At 38.5% G+C, this 22,597-nt stretch overlaps 2 protein-coding genes across 8 annotated transcripts; both read left to right on the forward strand.

Moving 5' to 3' along the window:
* Nucleotides 1-70: 70 nt before the first annotated feature.
* Nucleotides 71-4,118, forward strand: LOC103147717 (NFU1 iron-sulfur cluster scaffold homolog, mitochondrial). Its single transcript, XM_007566199.1, has 8 exons — nt 71-178; nt 648-730; nt 829-964; nt 1,669-1,735; nt 1,819-1,930; nt 2,018-2,081; nt 2,291-2,465; nt 3,446-4,118. Exons 1-8 carry the CDS (start codon nt 114-116, stop codon nt 3,512-3,514), a joined length of 771 nt encoding a protein of 256 aa, XP_007566261.1. The 5' UTR covers nt 71-113; the 3' UTR covers nt 3,515-4,118.
* Nucleotides 4,119-4,718: 600 nt separating this feature from the next.
* ccar1 (cell division cycle and apoptosis regulator 1) lies at nt 4,719-22,319 on the forward strand. Of its 7 annotated transcripts, XR_001663959.1 has the most exons (28): nt 4,724-4,800; nt 6,415-6,573; nt 6,975-7,150; nt 7,255-7,374; nt 7,632-7,664; nt 7,840-8,036; nt 8,171-8,297; nt 8,858-8,977; nt 11,415-11,607; nt 11,758-11,902; nt 11,991-12,146; nt 12,259-12,484; nt 12,822-12,935; nt 13,232-13,398; nt 14,209-14,419; nt 15,609-15,692; nt 15,856-16,044; nt 16,554-16,745; nt 16,981-17,211; nt 17,298-17,433; nt 17,756-17,844; nt 17,929-18,069; nt 18,180-18,300; nt 18,382-18,564; nt 19,971-20,176; nt 20,270-20,389; nt 21,912-21,990; nt 22,248-22,319. XR_001663959.1 is itself a non-coding variant. In XM_007566200.2 (26 exons), the coding sequence occupies exons 2-26, from the start codon at nt 6,462-6,464 to the stop codon at nt 20,345-20,347; spliced, it is 3,747 nt and encodes a 1,248-aa protein (XP_007566262.1). In that variant the 5' UTR covers nt 4,719-4,800; nt 6,412-6,461; the 3' UTR covers nt 20,348-21,316. The 7 variants fall into 7 exon arrangements, 6 of the variants coding, with proteins under 6 accessions (XP_007566262.1, XP_016534205.1, XP_016534201.1 ...); XM_007566200.2 differs by lacking the exons at nt 21,912-21,990; nt 22,248-22,319 and having other exon boundaries at nt 4,719-4,800; nt 6,412-6,573; nt 20,270-21,316; XM_016678715.1 differs by lacking the exons at nt 21,912-21,990; nt 22,248-22,319 and having other exon boundaries at nt 4,725-4,800; nt 20,270-21,316.
* The last annotated feature ends 278 nt before the right edge of the window (nt 22,320-22,597 follow it).

The following is a 22,597-nucleotide window of genomic DNA, read 5'->3' on the forward strand; positions in this document are numbered from 1 at the left end:
TTTACTACCCTAGAGTGATTTTTAATTTAAAATAAAGCATATGATGACAGACTGCTCTGATCAGGCATGTGTGACTTGGACCAAATGGGGTCCTCAACTTCAAAACAAACAAAATGTCGGCGCACATCAGATGGGGACTTCAACGGTTATTACGGGCCCGAAACAAAGCTCTCTTCAGGTTTGATTTGTTTTATCTGTTTTTAATTGTGTGTTAAATGTGTTATCTAACTGATATAACTGATATAATGCGTAGCAAAGGCTTGTGTAACGCCTATCATTAGCCGCATCTTTGTACGTGTGAGATTTAGCAAGCTAACTACCTAACTACAAAGCAAACGACCGTATTAACGCGCAAATTAATTTGTGCTTATATCAGAACTGATTTAAAAATATTTTAAGACCTGTAATATCACTTTGTAACATTTATGTCATATGTTCTTGACAATCTAAATAGTTTAAGATATCGGCTAGTAGTCAGCTAGCACAGATTGTCGGGCTTAGTATGAGCAGAATTATTTATCTAGCCTTTATTATTATTATTATTATTATTATTATTATTATTTGACCTTCTAACCTTACAACTAAAGAGTGGTCGTCGTGTATCTCAGCTAAAAAAATGTATGACAAACTTTTCACGTTTCTACCAGGCTACCAGATCGGTCACAGCCCACAGTATTGAGCTTCAGGGGAGTCCAGAGCCAGCCAGGGACAGGAACTACATACTTCTCAGGTGAGACACCACAGTCTCTGAGCTCCCCTTTGTCATCCTGTCATTCAAGTGGAAAGTGTTAAATCCTACCAAGCAGCTTGTTTTGTGACGCTTTTCAGCGAGGAACCTGTCCATCCAGACTCAAGAAACTCCAAACCCAAAAAGCTTGAAATTCCTCCCAGGGAAGCCTGTTCTTGGAAGCGGTACGCAGGACTTTCCTTCTCCGAGCTCAGCTGGATCTTCATCTTTAGCCAGGTAATGGGTCAAGGACACTGCTGTACTTTGACACACTGGTTCTAAATAGTATGCCCAAAACATAAAATGAAATAAAATAAAATAACAGAGTAATACAGTATTCAAGCTGAATCAATAATTATTCATTTCACAATTAACACTTCTAGTGACCAGCAACTGAATGAAATCTGTTTACTGTTAGAACACTAAAGCAATGATTGAAAAAAAAGGGCAAAATACAAACAGAAATTGCACTTTTTAAAATACTCTTGCAAAAGCATGCAGTATATACACACATTAAGCAAAAATAGTAATCAGCTGCCTTTACTGTTCATTGGTTCTTCTTCTGCTGCCAAAATATCCCTGGCCTGTCCAGACATAGACTACTAAACCACACAATGTTTGAGAAGTTTAACCCATTTTGCTGCCATGTGTAAAGATCAAAGCAGCAGTCCAAATAAAAACACCAGAATAGTGTTTTTTGTTGATTTTTGCCAGGTCATGATTTTAATGCTGTGGCTGATTGAGTATGATCTTTGCTGTCCTCATTTTGACTCTGTTAGGATCATTGCCCATTACATTATAACCAGAGGGATACAGTTCTAAAGATGAAATATTATTAGAATTTGTCTAGAAAAAACACAGCAAGCTTTAGGAATGTGCGTGTTATGACTTTAATGTGTTTCTATTTTTTCTCTTTAACCAAGCGTTTGTGTCTCCTTCAGGGACCTGTTTGAAATCGAGGGAGTGAAAAGTGTGTTCTTTGGCCCTGACTTCATTACTGTCACTAAAGTAAGCACTAAATAAACAGCCCATCTCAGTGAGAGTATTGTTTGTAAGGGGGATCATACGAGTTGCTTTATTTTTACTGTCAGACGGACGAGGACGTAGAGTGGACGGACATTAAGCGGCATGTTTTAGATGCTATTTCCAAGTTCTTTGAGAGTGGGGACCCAATATCAACAGGAGCCGTGCACCGTGAAAGTAGTGAGTTTTTGTTAAAAGCCATGTCCAGACTGTGGCTTGTATGAACACTTTGACATTTTACAATATTTTATGTTTCCTTTGGAACAGCTCTTTCTGAAGATGATGATGATGTTGTATCTATGATAAAGGAGCTTCTGGACACAAGAATTAGGTACAAAAACTACCAACTTGTCACTGTCTACATGCATCTGTTTCACCCTAGTAAATCACGATGTGATTATGTAGTTATTGATGAGGAAAGAAAAAAAAGTACATGCCATGCTGACAGTTTTCCGTCTGCTGTTATGACATAAAATTCTTAATCAGTGTGTCCTCCATGCATCTGCTCTGACCAACTGTGTATCTCTTCACCTCACAAAGGCCTACAGTGCAAGAGGATGGAGGCGACGTCATCTTTAAAGGCTTTGACAACGGCACTGTAAAGTTAAAGCTGGTTGGATCCTGCACAGGATGTCCCAGCTCGACGGTTACTCTGAAAAACGGAATTCAGAACATGCTGCAGTTTTATATCCCAGAAGTGGACAACGTGGAGCAGGTGCTTAACTAAATTACTTTTTTTTTTTTCCCCACCTGCAATTTGGGTTTGTGTGTGAGTAAAAAGCAGTTTGTACTTTTTTTTTTAATAGTTGATACAATTGAACAATTTTTAAAAGCTATTTTATAGGCACACAAAAAGTTACTTTTTATATACATTTTTTGCAATTTTTTAAATTTGTCGAGTTGTATAGACTTCAGACAAAGAAAACATCTTAGATTATTAGTTCCTTCAAACAGATATACTTCCAAGCAAAGTTAAGTATTCAAAAATTTTTGCAGGGGCTCGATAGACTGAATATATAACAAATGTAATAGATATTATTATTACTGACATAAACAATCCACCTTTAACTTTATAAAGCATGGACTGTTGATGAAAATAGCTGGATAGTTATGGTAAAGTAACCTTAGCAAAAGATATCATTCCTTTCAGAAATAGACCCATTATATTACTAAAAGGTTCATTTATTTCAGTAACAGTTCATAAAGTTAAACACATTATATAATTCTTTTTTTACATTCAGAATGATGTTTTAAACTTTTATTTTGGTTACATTTTCCCACTTACAGATAATCAAAACATGACATTTAAGATTCAAATATTACATAATACAATTGGAAACGTTTTAAAAACAAAACATGGGCTTAATGAAAAGTATGTTTAATACCTTTTAATGTTATACATAAAGACAATAACAATAAAATAAATTACTTGTAATATGGTAGTATGTGGTTAATTAGCCAGTATTTTTGCTACAGAGGAAAGCAGTAGCAATTAATTGTTCAACTCATTAGGAACAAGATATTTATTAAATTCCATGCCTTAAAATTCTTTAATGTAGTTGACCTTAAAAATAATAACTGGGACTAAATATGTGAAATAACTGTGATAAGCAATTAGGGCCTTTAGGTTTAGGTCTTATAGCGTAAGGCAACACAGTAACAATTACAATTACTAATGTTTAATCTTTTGCCTAGGTGGAAGACGAAGTGGATGAAATTAATTCAAAGGTTTTTGAAGAAGTGGAGCGTAAGCTACAAGAATAAGAACTTCAGCAACTAACAACCTGCTTATGAATTCTGTCAGAAGAGAAATATCTGTAAACATGTGAGAAAACAGTATTTCTGTTGTTGCTCATACTGGATGAAAACCATGCAGAGAGAAAATTATTTCCAGATTTTCTTTTGCATTTGAACTAAATATTCCTACTGTAATTTGCTTTCATATACTTTATGCTCCTGTTCCTAAAGAAAGATGACATACTGTATACAGAAAATGTTGTTTTTGTTGCTATAGAAACGTTTTTTTTGCTGTGATTGTTTTAAATGTAGTGTTGTATTTATTTCTTATAAATATTGTACATTAAGAAAAAATATTTTGCTAAGATGATTATTTTGTGAAAGTTAATGACAGTGGTTTATGTCCTTAAAATTAGCCAGTTATTTGGATTTGCTCCTGCTACACACATTATAAAAGAAGGTTAAACTTTGGAAATTATTACATTGCTTAAATAAATGAATGGAGAAAAATTATTAAATTAACTATTGTGTGATAGTCGGTTTATCATATGAAACCCCAAAAGGTTATTAATATGCATTGTGTTCCACTTTGTAATTTTACTATATCACATTAAAGTTTACTTTGACTGTTTCTCTGTTGTGTCTATCACTCATCTCAGATGGTTTATTATGAAGAAAAATGAGCTGCACAGATTTTTGAAGAAAGCAGCAGACTGACTGTGAGAGCTGCAGAGTAAAGTAATACCTCTGTGACAATGAAACAGTTGATAAGAACATGAATGTAGTTTCCTCAGAATTTATTCACACATGCTTTTGCAGTTAAATAAGGATGAAGCCTCTCAGTGATCTTCTAATCTGTGCACAGATTTTAAAATACCGCCTTTTGAGCCACCTATAAGTATTTGTATCTATTATCTATTTGCCTGCTGCTATAAAGTCAAAGTCATCAAAGGTTAAGTTGACATTTGAAGGTGAACTGACCATTTTTCTCATGTTTTCAAAACTCAAAGTGCAACCTGACTTCAGGTAATTTTCCCACTTTCCATTCTGTTTGGAAAATTTTCCTAAACATTGGAACAATTGTCATTTAAATGTAATTTTAAAACATATCTAATATGTTGGAGGTCATACACTGAGGAATTTAACTGAGTGAAATATAAATAGTACTGGAAAGTGGATTAAGAACAAACGAACATAAGGTTATCCCAAATACAGTAAATAGGTAAACCAATTTATGCTGACTTTGCCACATGGGTCAGGGTAACCTTCCTGCGCATGCGCAATTTGCATTAACAATCGCCAGAGGTACATCGGTGAGTGTTATTATAGTATTTTATTTACCCAATATTTAATTTCGCTTTCTGATCATTTATTATAGTCATCATTAAAGTGGACAAGAGGGACACTGTTGTTTTACCTCGATTTTTCGCAGTTTTAAACCTTTGTCGTTTACTGCTAACTGCCAGGGCCTCGCGCTCGTTATCGAACTAGCACGAGGCTAATATGGCAACAAAGCTAACGGTCTGGAAATGCTAGCCGTCTGTTGTGCAGTTGCAGTCTCACTGTTAAATGTGCTTTAAGCTGAATAAGGTGCGTTTGAATAATGTAAGAACAGTCATGAGAACGTAGCGTGCAAAAAGATTTAATAACATGCCAATGACTGCAACAACTGCCGCTTCAGCTTTCGCCGGACAAATGTGAGAATTCGTGCTACTTTACCTGCTAACGTTGCTCAGCTGTCAGTCCGTGGCTAATGTTAGCTAGATTGACCGTCGAGTTCGCTGCTGTGTCAGCCTCTGTTGAAATCTTAGAAAACTATTTATAAAATGTATTAAGGGCTTTCATATTTTTAGGCCATATGTGTCTAAATTATGAAAAAATAGTGCAATAAATATTATTTTGTGATTTGCCACTCGGAACCCTATTTAATTTGCGAGCTTTTTAACAGCTGCTTTGTCTGCATTGTTGCAGTAAATTATCTATGGAATTATCTATAATTTAATCGAATTTCTTTAATGCGATTGAAGTACACTTGCAGGAGAATAAAACCGTTCCGTATAATAGTCTAAATGTTTGTTTTTGTTTGTTTTTTTAAAAAAATGCTGAGCCTCTCTGTTTCCCTCTGTAGTGCACTGTAAGAAGCTGTTTTACTTGTAAACAGTCTCAGTAACTGCATATATCAGGGGGTGTCTTGTGGTTAAAACCCACACCGATTGCAGTGGAGTACTACCGCCTCCACTTCCTTATGTAAATAAATTGTATTTGGCTAAATTTAATTACTGACTCTGAGGTTAACGGACCTTTTTTTACTCCAATGGCACAACATAATATTTGCAGAATTATAGATAACTAAATTTAAAACGTTGCTCACCTATACCCACAGATTTCCTTCTTGGTTATTAAAAGATAACCAAGACAGCAAATCAAAACCCACCGAAGCTACATATTGTCTTTTTTCATACTCACTACTTCCTTTTACTACAGTTTAAATTGTGTATATATTGATGTTACTAATATTAGTAAACATTAGTAAACATTCTTAGTGTTGTGTAACTACACAACACTAAGAAAAGATAAGAAAATGAATGAACATGGCATATTCTTAAATATATACTTTAAAAGTATATATTTCTTAGCTTCAGAAAAATGAGCATAAAAATGGCATAATTTGCTTTCTTTGTAACAAAATTAAATTAACATAACATGATAAACAGATTTAAAAAACCCTGGATGATGGTTATTTTACTTTGCTACCTTTGTTTTAATTTTATCCTTGATTTACATCAGAAATAATGGTCATGTCACCGCTCTGATCTCTTGATTGAGATGCAAATTATTTTATTTAGAAAGTAATTGTGCTTTATACCATGCCAACCATTTGCTTTGGTCTTCAGTTTGTCTCGTACTTGATTTATGTTTTTCAGCAGCAAACAGAGACCTGGTAAACGGAGTCAGCCCTAACCCTGAATGAGTCATGGCCCAGTTCGGGGGACAGAAGAATCCGCCGTGGGCAACTCAGTTTGCTGCCACAGCTGTGTCTCAGCCGGGTCACTCAGGACAGTCTCTTGACCTCAACAGCCTACACTGTAAGTCAGGCAAGCCGAAGCCTCCGAGCAGATAAACGCTTGCTCATAAGTTTGTCAGAAAATGACTGAGATGTTTCACTTTGGCACATTTTGTGTCCAATAAATGGTCAGAAATTTCTTCAACTTTTTCTATCTATTGATTATAAAACATGATTGCACCAATCTGAATTAAAATTGTATATGCTTTTACCAGCAATTGGAAAGCTGATAGTTGGGTGAAGGTTTATATATTAAAACATAAACGCAAGCACTATTGGTGAACTCTTAATCGTCAGTATTGATGTACTCTAAAGGATAACAGTTTGGGTGTTGGGTGTGAAGTGGTTCTCCTTTACAATAACATTATATATAGCGGCATGTGTCTCCTCATTATTATATTTATTGTTGTTTAACTCTTGCAGCCCTAGGGGTGCAACAGCCGTCTCTCCTTGGAGCGTCTCCCTCCGTGTACTCTCAGCAGTCAGCCTTGGCTGCAGCTTCTCTCAGTAACCAGTCTGCAGCAAACTATCAGCTGTCTCAGCAAACTGCTGCTTTGCAGCAGCAAGCTGCAGCGGCCGCTGCAGCAGCTCTACAGCAGGTCAGTTACAGTAGTTGTCCAGATCTCAGGCAACGATCTGTTCATCTTGTCACTGTCTCATGTAACACTTTAACCACTGGCTATGATCCTGTCATTGTTTGTAGTCACAGATCAATTCAGCACTTCAGCAGTATCAGCAGCAGCAGCAGCAACAACAGCAGCAGCAGCAACAACAGCAACCTCCCCAGCAACCACCTCAACAACTGTATAATGTACCTCATCAGGTGAAGAACAGTCTTTTGTGTCACTTTTTTGAATTTCTGGACTAAGCTTTGTCTGAAGAAGGAGGTATCCTACAGTTTCTTTTTAGATTTCTTGCAGCAGCGAATTATAACTTAGCTTTGTTTTATTCATTTTGTTATGCTAACATGTAAGATCATGTATAAATAAGAGTTGTCAAAATGCAATATAAAAGACAAGACGGCTTTGCTTTAAGTTAATAAAATGATCACATTTGTCATTCCTTCTGTTCGTTTCACAGCTCCCTCAACCTCAGCAGGCGCTGATCTCTCAGGTAAATCCAGAGCATACATACCACGCAAACTGCTTTAGCGTTTTTCTTTTAATGTTTTCTGTTGATTTTAAAGACGTAGGAACACATTTGTTACTATTACATGTCATTTTCTGTCCTCGTAGCAAACAATGTCTATAGAGTTGAGAGTTTTTAATAATCTCCATCTAACCTTCAGCCCCCCGTCGCATTGCCCACCAGCCTGAGTTTGTCCAACCCTCAGCAGACGGCCCAGATTACTGTGTCGTATCCAACACCGCGTTCAAGCCACCAACAGCAGACGCAGCCTCAGAAGCAGCGAGTCTTCACTGGTGTTGTCAATAAGCTACATGACACGTTTGGCTTTGTAGATGAAGATGTCTTCTTTCAGCTAAGGTGGGGAAGTGTTATTGTCAGACGGTCTGCTGCCTGGTAGAAATAAAATACTAGATGTAGTTCTATCTATTTTAAGCTACTATGATGTTACACTTTGTGTGTAAATGTCCTTTTTTTTTAAAAACCTTCCATAGTGCCGTGAAAGGAAAAACTCCCCAGGTCGGTGACAGGGTCCTAGTGGAAGCTGTGTACAACCCTAACATGCCCTTCAAGTGGAACGCCCAACGCATCCAGACTTTACCTCAGCTGGCAAATCAGTCGGTGAGAGCATTCACAGCTTTATGAGCTCCATTAGTAATTTTCATTTCAAAATGCATTTAGGTCATTCCTGCTTTGCTCTTTTTTATTTGTCTAATTTTCACGGATAACAAATGATTAAACACTAAACTTCATATACAGAAAAGTTGACAAGTTTCAATGAATTTGTTAGGTTGTTACCTTTTAATTACATTCTTATTGACTTTAAATCAGATGTTGTTGCACATTATTTAAAAAAAAAAGGGGGATATAAAAACAATTTATTTGCGACTGGTTGAGTCTCTTAAGTAGTGTTTGTCTGGCTATTTGCTTAAGTTTATTTGTCTTTATTGCTCTGAGTAGCTCTTGTAAAGTTTGCTGACTGTCCTCTGCAGCATGCCTGGTGTGATGAAAATGCCAGCTTATTTTATTTCTAAATATCCAGAACAGGATTTTCCAGGTTCATTTTAAACTTTGGAAGACCTTAACTTTGTCTTTTATACTGCCTCACTGTTTTTCTTTCTTTTTTTTTAAATCCTTTTATCTTTCTGACCTTTTACTGTTGTGTTCTCAATCCCTCCTAGCTTCAGCAGCAGCCTCAGCCTTTACCTCAAGCTTCCCCACAGCTCGGCAGCCTTTACAATGAGCCAGGAATGCAGCTCCGCTACACAGATATGCACTCTGCTGCGGACAACAGACAAAATGTAACCATCTAGTCCCGAAACACACACTCTTGCTCACCCATTTGATTTTTGCATCCGTTTCTTGACTTTTGTTTTATCTGCAGTGTTAATGGGTGATAACAATCTTAACAGTGTTTTTTTTTTCCATTTTGTTTCTATATTTCTCCTACAGAAGCTGCTGGTTTACTGTCATTATGGAGTGGGGGCTAATGTTTCCTCAGATGTTAATGTAAAATGTAGTCATTGTACTGCAAATGTTGCTGATGAGGAATAATTTTTGCAGAAAAAGGTGTAAAAACAAGTCAAAGGCATGACAGTTTATAAATTCAAAGATCTCCACCGACAATTCCTCACAGTTTGAGGGATTTCAATCTGTGAAGGAAATCCTCAAGTAACTGCAACCTTGATTATTTCTATTACGTTATTTTAACATAGGTTCTTATGGATTCCACCGAGGTTTTAATTGCACAGTGGGTTAGAGTAATCAGATTACATAGGCTGTTTTCTGTTCGTCCTTGCCACAGTTATGCTCTGATTCAAAATACATTTAGTTCACCATAAAGCTTTACAGACCTAAAAATGACTTATTAGACCAATCTGTGTCATGTGAACAGAAACTGTTATCAACTGCATGCATTAACAGACACAAACATTATTATTTATACTTTATAAGAAAGATTGTTGTTAAACTTGCATACAATATATTCTTGTTTTTGAAGCATATCTGTGATTACTTGTACCAGGGGTTCCCAAACCATTTCTATGCCGGGGCCCCCTAAACCACTTTAGCTTCTGGCCGGGGACTTCCTTTGTAAACCCACAGACAATGGTACAAAATATTTTAAAAAGCATTGACTTTTATTCACTATTCAATAATTTGAATGATGAAGTGGGATGATAACAACCGACTAAAAGTGAGTTTACTTGGCCTTGAGTCCTTAGGGGTTTTTTGCAGCAGTGTCCTCCACAGCAGGACTGCTGGACGCTCCCTCCGGTTGCTTTCTTGACAGAAACATTTCTGTCAAGAAATAAGCTAGCTTAGAAATAAGCTAGCTATAAGCTAGCTTATAGCTAGCTTATAGCTAGCTATAAGCTAGCTATAAGTTAGCTTATAGCTAACTTATAGCTAGCTTATAGCAAGCTTATAGCAAGCTACCTCAAGGTAGCTTGCTATAAGCTACCTTGAGGAGCAAAGTAGATGACATATAACATTATTTTAAGTTATATTTTATAATAATGCTTTAAAAATGATTAGAATTTATATTAAAAACAGTTCTAATCAAATATATAGAAAGAAACTATAAAAATACTTGGTGTATTTATTGCACACTAGGAAAATACATCAAACTATACACTGCACTGGTTATTGGTAGGGCTGAGAATGTGGGATGACATGGCACTTAGCGTTTTTCACTGGCACATTGGTGACATTTTATTTGATAAGTCGAGACCAGTGTGCATGACATGTATCACTGCAAAGAAAAAAGAAATAGCTGATGTTGCCTAACATCAGCTATCTATGAAACGATCATAGATTCACACCTTGTTGCTAAGCACAATATTGCACAGTAGGAACTGTGTTCACACCTTACAGTTCTAACACATTAGAGGTTATGCTGAACTTTAGAGGTGTGATAACTGAGACTGAGGGTAAAAATAAATAATTACCCAAATGTTCCAGTTCTGCCACATTTCTCCTTGGGTTATATTTGGGGATGATGATTTTTTTTTCAACAGAACTTAATCACTTCTGGTTAAAATCTCTCCTAAAAGGACCATTGAAAAACATTTATGCCAAGCAATGTTTTTGTTATGGTTTTAGTAGTTGTGAACACATCTGTTTTTGTTTTAATTTTTTTTTTAGCCTGTTGTCTAAAACAGGGTAAAAATAAAACAGAATAAATATCCGTACGTTTTACACCTTGGAAAAAACAGCAGATTTTACTTTTCTTTTGCTAATGTTAATGTGATACTTTTTTCACAACTGCTGTGGAAAAACAAAAATCACATTCCGCACTTCAGTGTTGAACTTCCTTACACTGACATCTGCAGCATTCACTTTAAAAGATAAGCATTGCTCGTTCTGCTTGGAGGTAAACCATCAAATTACAAAATGCAAAAATATTAGTTTTCATAATTATGTTTAAAGTTTAGGTTAAAGAACAAGACAGAATGAAATCTAAAGCTCTTCTTCTGTTTTAGGAAATCCTGTATGAAAAACGAGATTTCTCCAGGTCTTTGTTTTGAGCAGCCCTGTCAGACTTTCTCCCAGCTTCTGTCTTCTGAACAATCACTGATCCAGAGTCTATCTGTTTTAGCCGTTGTTTTGTGCAGTCTTTGGCAAGTTCGAGGTTCATTCTGTTCGACCTTTTTTTTTTTTTTTTTAAGACATTTCTTTCCCAGATTTAAAAATCTTTTCATGTGTTTTCTTTTTTCCTCCCCTCCCTGTTTGGTGTAGAGCCAGGCTCAGGCTTCTAACATGATCAAGTCGGCCCCAACCATGCTGCAGTCGCTACCTCCCCCAACCACGTTCAGTGTTCAAGCCCAGGCCCCCCCACCGTCCCTCCTGCAAGCCCAGCTGTCTGCTGCCTCTCTGGCCCCTCTCCTTCAGAACCCCCCTCAGCCTCTGCTCCCTCAGCCTCCAACCAAAGGTAAAATCTCATGCTTTTGGTTTAAAAATTGATGCAGATTGCTTACTTTCATTTTCAGATCTGATTTTAATTTCAGTTCGTAAAAACATTAAACCCCATAAAGAAGCTTCCTCTTTTTGTGATGTGATGAGTGTTTACCTCTGTGTCCAGACGTATTTGCTGGCGGTTTGCTTCAGCCCCCTGTGAGAATAATGCCGCAGCCGCAGGCGCTCCGACGAATCGAGCCTCCGACTCGTTTCACCACCCGAAACGATCGGGGTCCTGAACTCATCCTCCGGACTAAGGAAGAACGCAGGTGCGATGTTGTACAGTTTGACCGCAGCTGCTGCCTCTGTCTCCACCACACGATTTAATCACTGGAGTGTTTTCATGCAATTCTTCAGCAGAGACAGAGACCGTGAGCGGAGGCGATCTAGAGAACGCTCTCCCACCCGCAAACGATCTCGAGACCGCTCCCCGAGACGGGAGCGCTCCCCCAGACGTCCACGCAGGGTGCTCCCACGCTACACGGTCCAGTTTTCCAAGTTCAGCTTAGACGGGTGAATACGATCGCTGCTTGTTGCGTTGATGCGGGAGTAGATCGAGAATACTTACCAGCGTGTCAAGAATGTGATTGCTGATGTTTCCACTGCTCTTTATTTTCTTCTTCAGCTCCAGCTGCGACTTGATGGAGCTGAGGCGGCGCTATCAGAGTCTCTACATCCCCAGTGACTTCTTTAACGCTGTTTTCACCTGGGTGGACGCCTTCCCTCTTACAAGACCCTTCCAGTTCAGTAACGCCTGTAACTTCCACATCTTGCACAAAGAAGTAGATCCTCCAGTCAAAAACACATCTGTGCTGGACCCTCCTGACGTTAACCACACCTACAGCGCAAAGGTACAATATTTACTGATAAATATGTTGACTATGTGCTGCTTTTTTAAGCTTATAAAACAGTTAATGTAACAAATATTTTAAGGTTCCTTTCTGAAGACTTTTTGTTTTTATTGAGGGGAGGGGGGTTAAAACTGTGGAACAGTTTTAATGTTATGTTCTGTCAAGAAACATCAATAACACTCAAACTTATTCAGTCTATTAATACTAGCTAAACAAATCAATCTGAAGATGGAAGACAGGGAAGCTCTCAGCTGTCTGATTGGGGTTCAGCTAGATTAATATACAGCTGTGTATTTCTGAACAAAAGAACCCAAAGTGGTGTTTGTCTTTGTTTCAGGTGATGCTGCTTGCTAACCCCAGTTTAGAGGAGCTTTACCACAAGTCGTGTGCTCTGGCCGAGGATCCCCAGGAAGTCAGAGACTCCTTCCAACATCCTGCTAGGCTCATCAAGGTACGTCAGACCCTCTCTGTGTTTTCACCACGATGTATGGAACCCTATTCCATTGCTGAGCAGCTTGTGTGGAAAAATAACGACTGATGTTGGCTCTTTGAATTTAAAAATGATTTTCCTTTGTGGTCGTGGATTCTTTGAGGTATGACTTTCTTCTACCTGCTGGCCATTTCTTGATTCTTTTTATGTCTTTATCGTCTCCGGTTTCCACTCTTTTAAACTCTTTGGCATTTTTCTCTTCCGTATTTCAGCCTAACTGTGGTGCTTTCTTTTCTCCCTTTTCTCCTCTCCTTCAGTTTTTGGTGGGCATGCGAGGTAAAGACGAGGCCATGGCAATCGGAGGTCATTGGTCTCCCTCTCTGGACGGGGCGGACCCAGAGAAGGACCCGTCTGTCCTCATTAAGACAGCCATACGCTGTTGCAGGGCACTCACAGGCATAGACCTTAGCCTCTGCACTCAGTGGTAAGTACTTCTCTTCTCACAACTTTCATTTATCCCCTATTTACAATATTTAAGCTTAAGTTAGTGTAACTCTTAAATTTGATATAAATGATGCATTTAATTTTTTTTATATAAAGCTTGTTCAATATTACTTCTCTCTTTTGCATTATTATTATTATTCTGTAGTTAATTTGCAGTTTATTATTATTATTATTTGTTGTTGTTCATTGTCCTTCTGGGACTTGTGTGTGTTGTCTTGGCTCTCTCTGTGACATTCTGCTCATACGTTTTGTTGTGGTAAAAACCCAAACGCATGGACTTGGTGGCTGGAAGCTGTAGCCTGGAGCAGAAGACCATTACTTTCTCTTTTTATTTCATCATTTATTTTCTATTCTCCCTGTTAAATATCTTATATATTTAACTGGCTTTCAGTGTCTCTTGATTCTGTCTCTCTTTGCACAACTCTAATGTAGTGCATTAAGTGTATCCTAGGTTTAATGCAGAACGCTCATCCAGTAATTGGCTGACACTGTAACGGGGTTGAGTTTTGGGGTATTTTTATTATTTATTTATTTTTGTTATTGTCTGTTGTTGTTGTTTTCAAAATGGCTGCCGTAACCTGTGACAACAGATGAAGAGCTGCAGACTGGGTCCATTTGTCTGTGCTGAGTGTTGTGTGGGAGCCGGGTCAATGCAATGATTTCTGTGATCATTCAGTGGCCGGATGGGTTGGGGAGTAGCTGTAGAAGGCTTGCCCTAGGAAGGCTCGCCTTTGATTCTGTGCCGTGACCAGAATGTTTCTTTCCAATGCACCCTCTTCCTTTGCGACAGGTATCGTTTTGCAGAGATTCGCTATCACCGGCCGGAGGAGACACACAAGGGGCGGACAGTCCCCGCTCATGTGGAGACAGTGGTTTTGTTTCTTCCGGATGTTTGGCATTGTCTTCCTACCCGCTCAGAGTGGGAAGTGCTGTCACGGCGACTCCGGGAGCAGCTGGCTGAGAAGCTGTCGGCCGAGCGAAAGGAGGCGGATGGAGAACAGGCACTGAACCGCTAATCCTTCTCTTCTCATTTCCGCTTCTCACAGGAAGGCACAGGAATTACAAAACAGAAAACACACACACATCGCAGATACACAGCAGACAAAAAAAAGCACAGCGCACCCTACAGACACACCAGTACGAACACAGGCATTTCAATGCTCCACCAAACCTCACCTAGACTTCTTCTGTTTACTCCTCCTCCACCTGTCCCCTTTTTCCTCCGCTCGAACTCCTCCATTCCTCCATCAGCACCTCCACCTTCCCTCACATCCAGCAGACACATACAGTGGAAGCAGTGAGACTAAGTTGTGTTGTGCAGGCCCCAGTCGCAAATGGTAAAACAGCTTCCAGTTCCCTAAGCACCTTGTGATTAGGTGCTGTTCTGATGCTGCGACTCATTTTAATCTTCTGTTAACTTGGACGGCCTAACTGGGCTTTTAAAAGTTTATTTATTCATTTGTTTAATCAATTTGAACCAGCGGTCAGTTCTCAACTCTGGAACTCTTCACTTCAAAACAGGCTGGAAACTGTGGAGCCACTTGCGTGCACATAATGTTTGTTGTAGAAATGTGTATATTTATAAGTTTTTGTTTTTTTGTTCTTCACATCAATTTGAATACCTTCTGACAACGAAAAGAGAATCTCCCCAAAGTCTTGTTGCTTGTCTGTTCTTATTGTTGGATTCAACGCTCTCATTTGGACTGTACATAGAACTTGGTTTTTCCAGGGCCGTATTTTGGACAGAAGTCTCCTATATGATGTAGACATGTAAAACTCCTAAGTGGGACTTCCCCAAACGTAGAGCATGTTAGGGCGACCCTATCCTCAGTTCACCTGATGTACCTACACGCCTTTTGGTCACACCTCTCATTGATTTTTGACCTTTTTTGTGTTCCACAGATTGATTGATTGGCAGCTGGGGGAAATTTCTGTTGGTTTTTTATTTTTTTTTTAATTTTTTTTTTTTTATGAGAGCTAGAGAGCTTCCCTGTGTACGCTTCAGTAGCAGTGGACTTAAACACAGCCAAGCTCACTAGAACAAGGCAGTGAAAGACAGATGAGACCTTGCTTCTTGCACGGATCAACTTTGAAAGCTTACTAAATCCATGAAATATGCGCTGACTGTTGTCCTATCTCTCCTCCTCCCCCCCTCCCGCCTTCTCTCTATTTGAATAATTTTCCATCAAGGAGGAAGAGGAAAAAGATGACGAAGAGTCTAAGGATGTCAGTATTGCCACTCACTGGACTAAACTTGACCCGAAATCAATGAAGGTAGGGTTCAAAATAAGAAGGAAATTGATTCTAGAACAACATTTCTCACATATATATATTTATAGTTGCATGTGAATAAAAAAAAGTGTTTTGCTTAATTTTTCATTATTTTAGGTTAAATGTGCAATAAAACGAAACATACTTATGTTTGCTCCTCTCGTAGGTCAATGACCTGCGTAGAGAACTTGACTGTCGCTCTCTGAGCTCAAAGGGATTGAAATCCCAGCTCATAGCGCGTCTCACCAAGCAACTGAAGGTGGAGGAGCAGGTGGAGGAGTCAAAAGAGCCCGAGAAACCAGAAGTTAAAGTAGCAGAGGAAGAGGAGCCGCCTCGCACCGAGGATGACAAAGAGGTACTGGCTCGACTGTTCATGAGGAAGTGGTCTAAAGAAGTTTTCAGTCGTCTGGTAGCAACTTATTAATGACATCAACACATGAAAGTGCCTAAATGTTAAGCATGAGGGCAAAGCTAGCAATTTAAAATGATAGGAAAATAGTTTTGCTTCTTCATTTCCGCAGAAGTTGAGAAAAGAAAAAAAAAATGTTTTAGTGAAGATTTTAACGTTTTAACTTATCGGAATTTTTTCAAAAAGCCTTTGGTCATTGATGATGTGAGTAATTATTATAAATGAACATGAAACATTTATGAATATGAAGTTGTATGAAAGTTTAATATGTACTATTTTATGTATTATTATTATTTTTCTGATCATGTAAAAATGATTGTGGTATAGCTGCTCTTTCTCCATTACTTGGCTTAAATTGTACCTAAGTTTTAAAGGGTGAATATTTCTATTGCATTTTCAGTCTTTTCCAGGAAAAAAACAACAAAAAAAACACTTTTGATGTTTTTCTTTGATAGGATGATGAAAAGAAGAAGCAGGAAGAGCTTGAGCGCCAGCGGAGAGAAAGGCGCTACATCCTTCCCGATGAGCCCACCATCTTGGTGTACCCCAACTGGGCTGCCAAAAACGGCAAATTTGACTGCAGCGTCATGTCCCTCAGTGTGCTGCTGGACTACAGACTGGAGGACAATAAGGAGCATTCGTTTGAAGTAAGACTCTTTTTGCCTTTTAATGACTCAAAAGAATATTTTGGAAAAGGAGAAACTCTGATACAAAGTTGAGATAAAAGAAAACACTACAGTAATTGTAGTGTAGTTACATTTGTTTTAATAAAAGGGTGGAACGAAGACCTCCCTCCCCGCTTTTAGCATCAAGACCTCTAAGTGTAGATCGATTGGACACATGTTTACTTCTGCAGAGGCTTATTGTCCCGTTTCCTCACAGGTTTCCCTGTTTGCTGAGCTGTTCAACGAGATGCTGCAGAGAGACTTTGGCTACCGCATCTACAAAGCGCTCGCTTCTCTTCCTGCGAGGGATGAGAAGAAGGAAAAAAAGCTCAAAAGGGACGCAGACAAGAAGGATGCTGAAAAACGGGAAATTAAAAAGGAAAAAGAAGAAGAGATTGAGGAGCCGGTGGCTAAAAGGAACAAAGATGATGAGGAGGAGAAAAGAAAGGTGGGGTTTGAAAAGCTTAAAGCTTTTCTTTATCTGTTAAGCACTTAATAAGTGGCCGTGAAATCACGAGTTACGTTTTGACCCAGTATGATGACAAAACCATCAAAAAGGAGGAGTCTCGGGACGAGGATGAAAACGAAGACGAGGGCAGCACAGCCAATGCTGAAGAGTACGACCCCTTGGAGGCTGAAGATGCGGAGGACGATGATGACGACGACGATGGTAACCTACAAAGCTTTTGTTTCTGTTCTGTTTAAATTTAAAACAGAACATCTTACAAAAGGAAAAATAAACAAATAGGGTCAAATTTAATAAACACCTGGTGGTTGTTCGGTGCTGCTGGTGCGGGTTGTAAAAGCCTATTGAAAAAGCCGTAAAGAAGCTTTTTCAATAGCTTCTTTACGGCATTTGTCTTTTCCAATTGAGCGCCCCACTGCGCTGTTGTGTCGTTAAAAAACCGCTTTACAACCCGCACCAGCAGCACCGAACAACCACCAGGTGTTTATTAAATTTGACCCTATTTGTTTATTTTTCCTTTTGTAAGACAAAGACGACGAAGACTCTAACGACAGGGACAGGAGAGACCGCAGAGACGACCGCAGGTCATCGAAGGACAGATCCTCTAAAGACAAGGTTGGGCCTTCCTCCTAGCAGCCGGATCATTTCGTTACTGATGTGGGGAAACATTGTTGTTGTTCTTGTTGTTTTGTGCACCAGGAAAAGAAGCAGATGGTGACCCAGAACAGGGATCTGCTCATGGCGTTTGTCTACTTTGACCAGAGCCACTGCGGCTACTTGCTGGAGAGAGACCTGGAGGACATCCTGTACACTCTGGGTCTGCATCTTTCTCGTGCACAGGTGAACAAAAGCACAATATTTTTCAACTTTCTGGGTCTGTTGCATTATGATGCTGCCTTTTTGAAGATTTTTGTTCTTGGTTTAAGTCTCATGTTGATTTTTGTTTTTAGATCAAGAAGCTTTTGAACAAACCTGTGGTCAGAGAGTCTTGTTACTACCGAAAACTTACAGACAGGGGAAAGGATGAAGCAGCAGCCTCCCTTAATGAAGCCCATATAGAAAACCTCACAGGTGAGTCGTGTGTCTAGTGTAATAAAACAACCAAGCAGAAGTGTTTACTAATGCAAACTGTTCATCTTCTATTCCTGTCAGGTAACAGAGCTTTGCTTCCCAGTCCGAAGGCTCATGCTTCATCAGAGGCGAGTGAGTCTGGTAATCTGATCGTGTACAATGGAGCCATGGTCGACGTCGGCAGCATGATGCAGAAACTGGAGAAGAGCGAAAAGGCTCGAGAGGAGATAGAGCAGAAGCTTATAACTCAGGATGCCAAAATGGGTAAACAGTGGATTGTGCCTTTTTGTAGTTTTGTAGGAAACAAGCTGCACAATACCAGATTCTCTTCAGGACACTAGATACACTAGAGATACTAGAGATAACACTGTAATCTCTAATCTCAAATTACATTGTAATTTCTGACAATAAAATGTAACTTTACAGCTTTAAAAGCAGTGAATTGATCCAGATAGTTTTATTACTGGCCACATTGGGTTTAATAATAAGCATCACAACAATACTGTGGACCAGTTTAAATTGTAACGCTAAGTAAAAATACTACATTATCACTACAAACTCTAACAGGGGTCAAATCAAATAGTGTATTTCTGTCAGCCTGTCTGACAAGTTATGTTGACTGTTAATTAAAATACATAACGCAGAGCAAATATAAATCTGTTTACTTGAAATGGAAACTATACAAATAAAGCCTAATTTTGCAAAACTCCTACCACTATATGGCATAAAGGTCTTCCAGCATAATCTATGAGGTGAATTTGTGGAAATAGTCTAGAGGTGAGTTTGAGAGAAATTTGAAACACAAAAAAATGCAATGCAAGGCATGATCTAATTGCCTCTACTCCAAACTTCAGACAGCAGGAGGAAACTCAATAAAAGCAACTTGAAACTGCGGGAATGGTTGAGCATAAAGTTTTAGTGGTTCTCAAACCGCAGCGTTTTTATCTAATCTCCACATTACGATGTTTCAAATTAAAGAATGCTCAGTGTTTTTTTTTTGTTTTTTTTGTAGCCAACGGTTTAAAGTTTTGGTGGTTCTAGCGTTTTGCGTGTGAGTGAGGCATCCCAACACTGTCAGGTCTTTGTTGGGAGTCTGTAGACTTTATGACCGTTTGTCGTAACCTTAGTCACTGTGTTTGCTGTAGCTAAGAAACCATCCCATTAAAGAGCCTAGAGGTGTTTGTTTTACCGCAGCTCTCTGATAAAGATCGCTCTGAATGGGAAAAGAAATGTAACAGCCTTTACTTTATTACTGACGTAGATTATTGAGCATACAATGAACATATACGCTGTAAAAAGTTATTTACTATGAAGAACAAACTGCTTTTTTCCCAAAGTTTTTTTTTTTTATTATAATTGACTAGTGGTTTCACTTTTTCCATTTATTAACTGTATTGCTATTGATTAATTTCATTCTTTAAGAAAGAAACTGAAAGACTGATCATATTTTGTATATATAATAAACCTAGTTCTTTCAATCTTCATTCCTATGCAAAAGCAAAATTTGTTTTAACTTGTTTCTTTTCAGCTTAAAAACAGCAGAAGCTGACAAAATTATCCAAATTATTTTGCGTCTTTTCTATTTTACTAAATCTGTTTTAAATTAAGCCAAACTTATATCATTTCTTGCCCTCATCCTTAAATGTGATCTTTTTTTTTTTTATTCCCAGAGGAGGATGCAAAGCTTAAAGCTCAGCTAGAACTCGCCAACAAATCCCTAAGCAAGGAGTTGGAGGAAGTGACGAGCGCGCTCAGCCGAACCGAAGAGACCCTGAGAGCCGTGAAGGAGAAAAAAACCGTCTATTACGAGCTGATGAGCAACTCTGCTAATTCCTTGATGACCACGGTCAATGGGCTTTTGGATGTACTAAAGAAGGTGTGAAGTGGTCAACGTCACGCTCTACAGGCTCACGTTTTGTGTGTCGTCTACAATAAGCTCACACACTCCGATTGTTGTCATTTCTTTCAGGATCAAGGAGGCGATTCTGGCGAGAAGGCTGCAAGCGATTCCATTCAGACGTCGCAGACAAACGGCGCTGACGAGTAACTTCGGATAGATGAAGCCAACCTGTAATGTTGATATCAAATTGTAAATATACCCTGAAAGTGTCACTTGAATCTGTTTTAATTGAGCCTTTTTGTCTCCCAGGTATGTGTATAATTTAACTGAGAAGTTTAGATCCCCTGCTTGAAGTTTGACCCCCTTTTTTGTTGACTTTTCCCGTTGAGTCATTTTAACCAGGACAAAGCGTTGAAACGCTTATTTTCAAACTGACTTAGGTTCAGTTGCTAACATTTCGTTTTGCTGTTGCTTTAGCTTTGTCATGGCCAATGAAGTGCCGTATTGTGGATTTAAATGCCAGTATGTGTGAGTGGTACATGAGGTTTTTTTGTTTGTTTGTTTTTAACAAGCAATAATGATGCTATTTATGTGCTGGATAATTCATAGAGAACTATAATGAAAATAAACTGACTGGAGGGAGAAGGTGTGGAGGAGCTTTTTGTGGTTTTGGTTAAAATTTCTCTCGCTCTCCTCTGTTTGCCCCAATTATGTTTTTAACATTCAGTTGGTGGTTTCTTCTGTTTGACTAGTTTAACAAGTTTCTGATGTTTTTTTGTTTTTTTTTAAACACGTATGGCTATGCATGGCTCCTGCCTCTCTTGGACCTTTGTTCTGACTGTTTTCACCCACTGACTGCTCCGCCAGGCACAGTGCATCCTGTCTTTACTGTGACAAGCATTTGCTGATTTTATTTTATTTTTTTCTGATGAAAGGAAACGCAACATGAACCCAAAGTTAATCTCAATGAATGTGTGTTCAGCTGAAGGAATGAGCCTGAACATTTTGAAATCCATCTCTGAACTGTGTGCTGGTTTCGGTTGTTTCTAAGAAAATAAAAAACAAAAAGAGGCTTGATTACATTTAATGTCCTCCAAAGTAGGCAATTTTATTTTTCTATTGAAGATGTACTCTTTGGATGTCTTGTGCAAGAGTAAAGTGGTCCTTTTAACACTACATTGTGTCTGTGTGTGTGTTGTTTAACAATAAAATATAGTCTATTTAAATTTATTTTTTGGGAGGGATGAAAACAATCATTCTAAAAAAATTATCAAATAAAATTGGGGCAGGAGACATTGTATCCCCTCGCCAGAAGATGGCAGCAGAGTTTACAGCCTGTGAAAAAGCAAACGACTAAAAAGCCCAGGTTTTACAAGTTATTAAAAAAAAATCACTTGCCATTTCTGAATGGTTGCCCAAATGGAGACTTTAATTAATGTTTTGGGCATCAACTATTTCCTCTATGGTCCTTTGATATTTTTAAAGAAACGACAGTTTATCCATTATTCACTCAATGCAGCACCGATATGCAAGTCACTCAAGGAAATGGAAAACTGAACTTGTGAAATTAATTTAAACTGGAGTCAGAAACTTTTATGATCTAGTCGTTTTTGCTCCAGCTCTTTTTTTTTCTTTTAAAGGAATCTAAATTTTATACTTCTATTTGAAGGATTTACAGTCTAAACCTTGAAAAGGGATTGTAAAATTAAAAACTGGACAAAAAAAACCCTTCAAAACAGTGAATGTGTTTTCTTCATCTAAAACACTGCAGACTTGACTTCCTTCATGTAATGTCGGTGTTCAAGATTCAACAATGAGAAAGAAAGAGGACGCACAAAGATGGCCGCCAGGTGAGAAAAGAAAACGCCAGACACCGAAATCATAACAAAGGCCCGTCACACATTTTGCCAAAAACATCTTGATGACTTAACAAAATATTCTGTGGCATGAGGAGACAAAAGTGAAGCTGTGTGGCCCATTTCATCAAGCTCAAAACAAAAACACATCACTTACTAGTAAACACGGTGGAGATGGTGTGATGGTGTTTAACTATGCAGCAAAACAATGAAAAATAAGTAATCTCTTGTGTTTTTCTTCATTGTTTCAGCTGCAGAAAAGGAAGCAGATTTAATAAATTTGTCTTTGCAACAAGCAGTTGTGAAAGTACCTAAACATCCCAGCTAAGTTGCTTGTGTGTTGTGTGTAAACAGCAATAGATCACCGGGTTTCGCTGCCTTATGTTTTGAGCGATTCATCGGTCAGGTTTAGGTGGCTTTACGAACCTAAAACAGTGTGCCTGTGAAAATTGTCAGGTATTAAAACTGAACTGAAAATCTGTTTTTAAAAAGCGACAAATGCTCGAACAAAAGGGTTGATTATTATTTACGCTTTGTACACCCTGTGTTTCCTTTTCTGCTGGCGTTGTAAAGCACAGGAACCTGTAGGTGCAAGGCAACG

The sequence above is a fragment of the Poecilia formosa genome, unplaced genomic scaffold, assembly GCF_000485575.1.
Source record: "Poecilia formosa unplaced genomic scaffold, Poecilia_formosa-5.1.2 Scaffold188, whole genome shotgun sequence".
NCBI lineage: Eukaryota > Metazoa > Chordata > Actinopteri > Cyprinodontiformes > Poeciliidae > Poecilia > Poecilia formosa.

What these genes read in the sequence shown, in the direction of transcription:
- LOC103147717 (XM_007566199.1), top strand. Translation starts at nt 114, where the DNA reads ATGTCGGCGCACATCAGATGGGGACTTCAACGGTTATTACGGGCCCGA. An exon ending in AGGAACTACATACTTCTCAG is followed by an intron (nt 731 to 828) that starts GTGAGACACCAC and finishes GACGCTTTTCAG; the next exon opens with CGAGGAACCTGTCCATCCAG. An exon ending in AGCCGTGCACCGTGAAAGTA is followed by an intron (nt 1,931 to 2,017) that starts GTGAGTTTTTGT and finishes CCTTTGGAACAG; the next exon opens with CTCTTTCTGAAGATGATGAT.
- ccar1 (XM_007566200.2), top strand. Translation starts at nt 6,462, where the DNA reads ATGGCCCAGTTCGGGGGACAGAAGAATCCGCCGTGGGCAACTCAGTTT. An exon ending in TGACCTCAACAGCCTACACT is followed by an intron (nt 6,574 to 6,974) that starts GTAAGTCAGGCA and finishes TAACTCTTGCAG; the next exon opens with CCCTAGGGGTGCAACAGCCG. An exon ending in CCATATAGAAAACCTCACAG is followed by an intron (nt 18,301 to 18,381) that starts GTGAGTCGTGTG and finishes TATTCCTGTCAG; the next exon opens with GTAACAGAGCTTTGCTTCCC.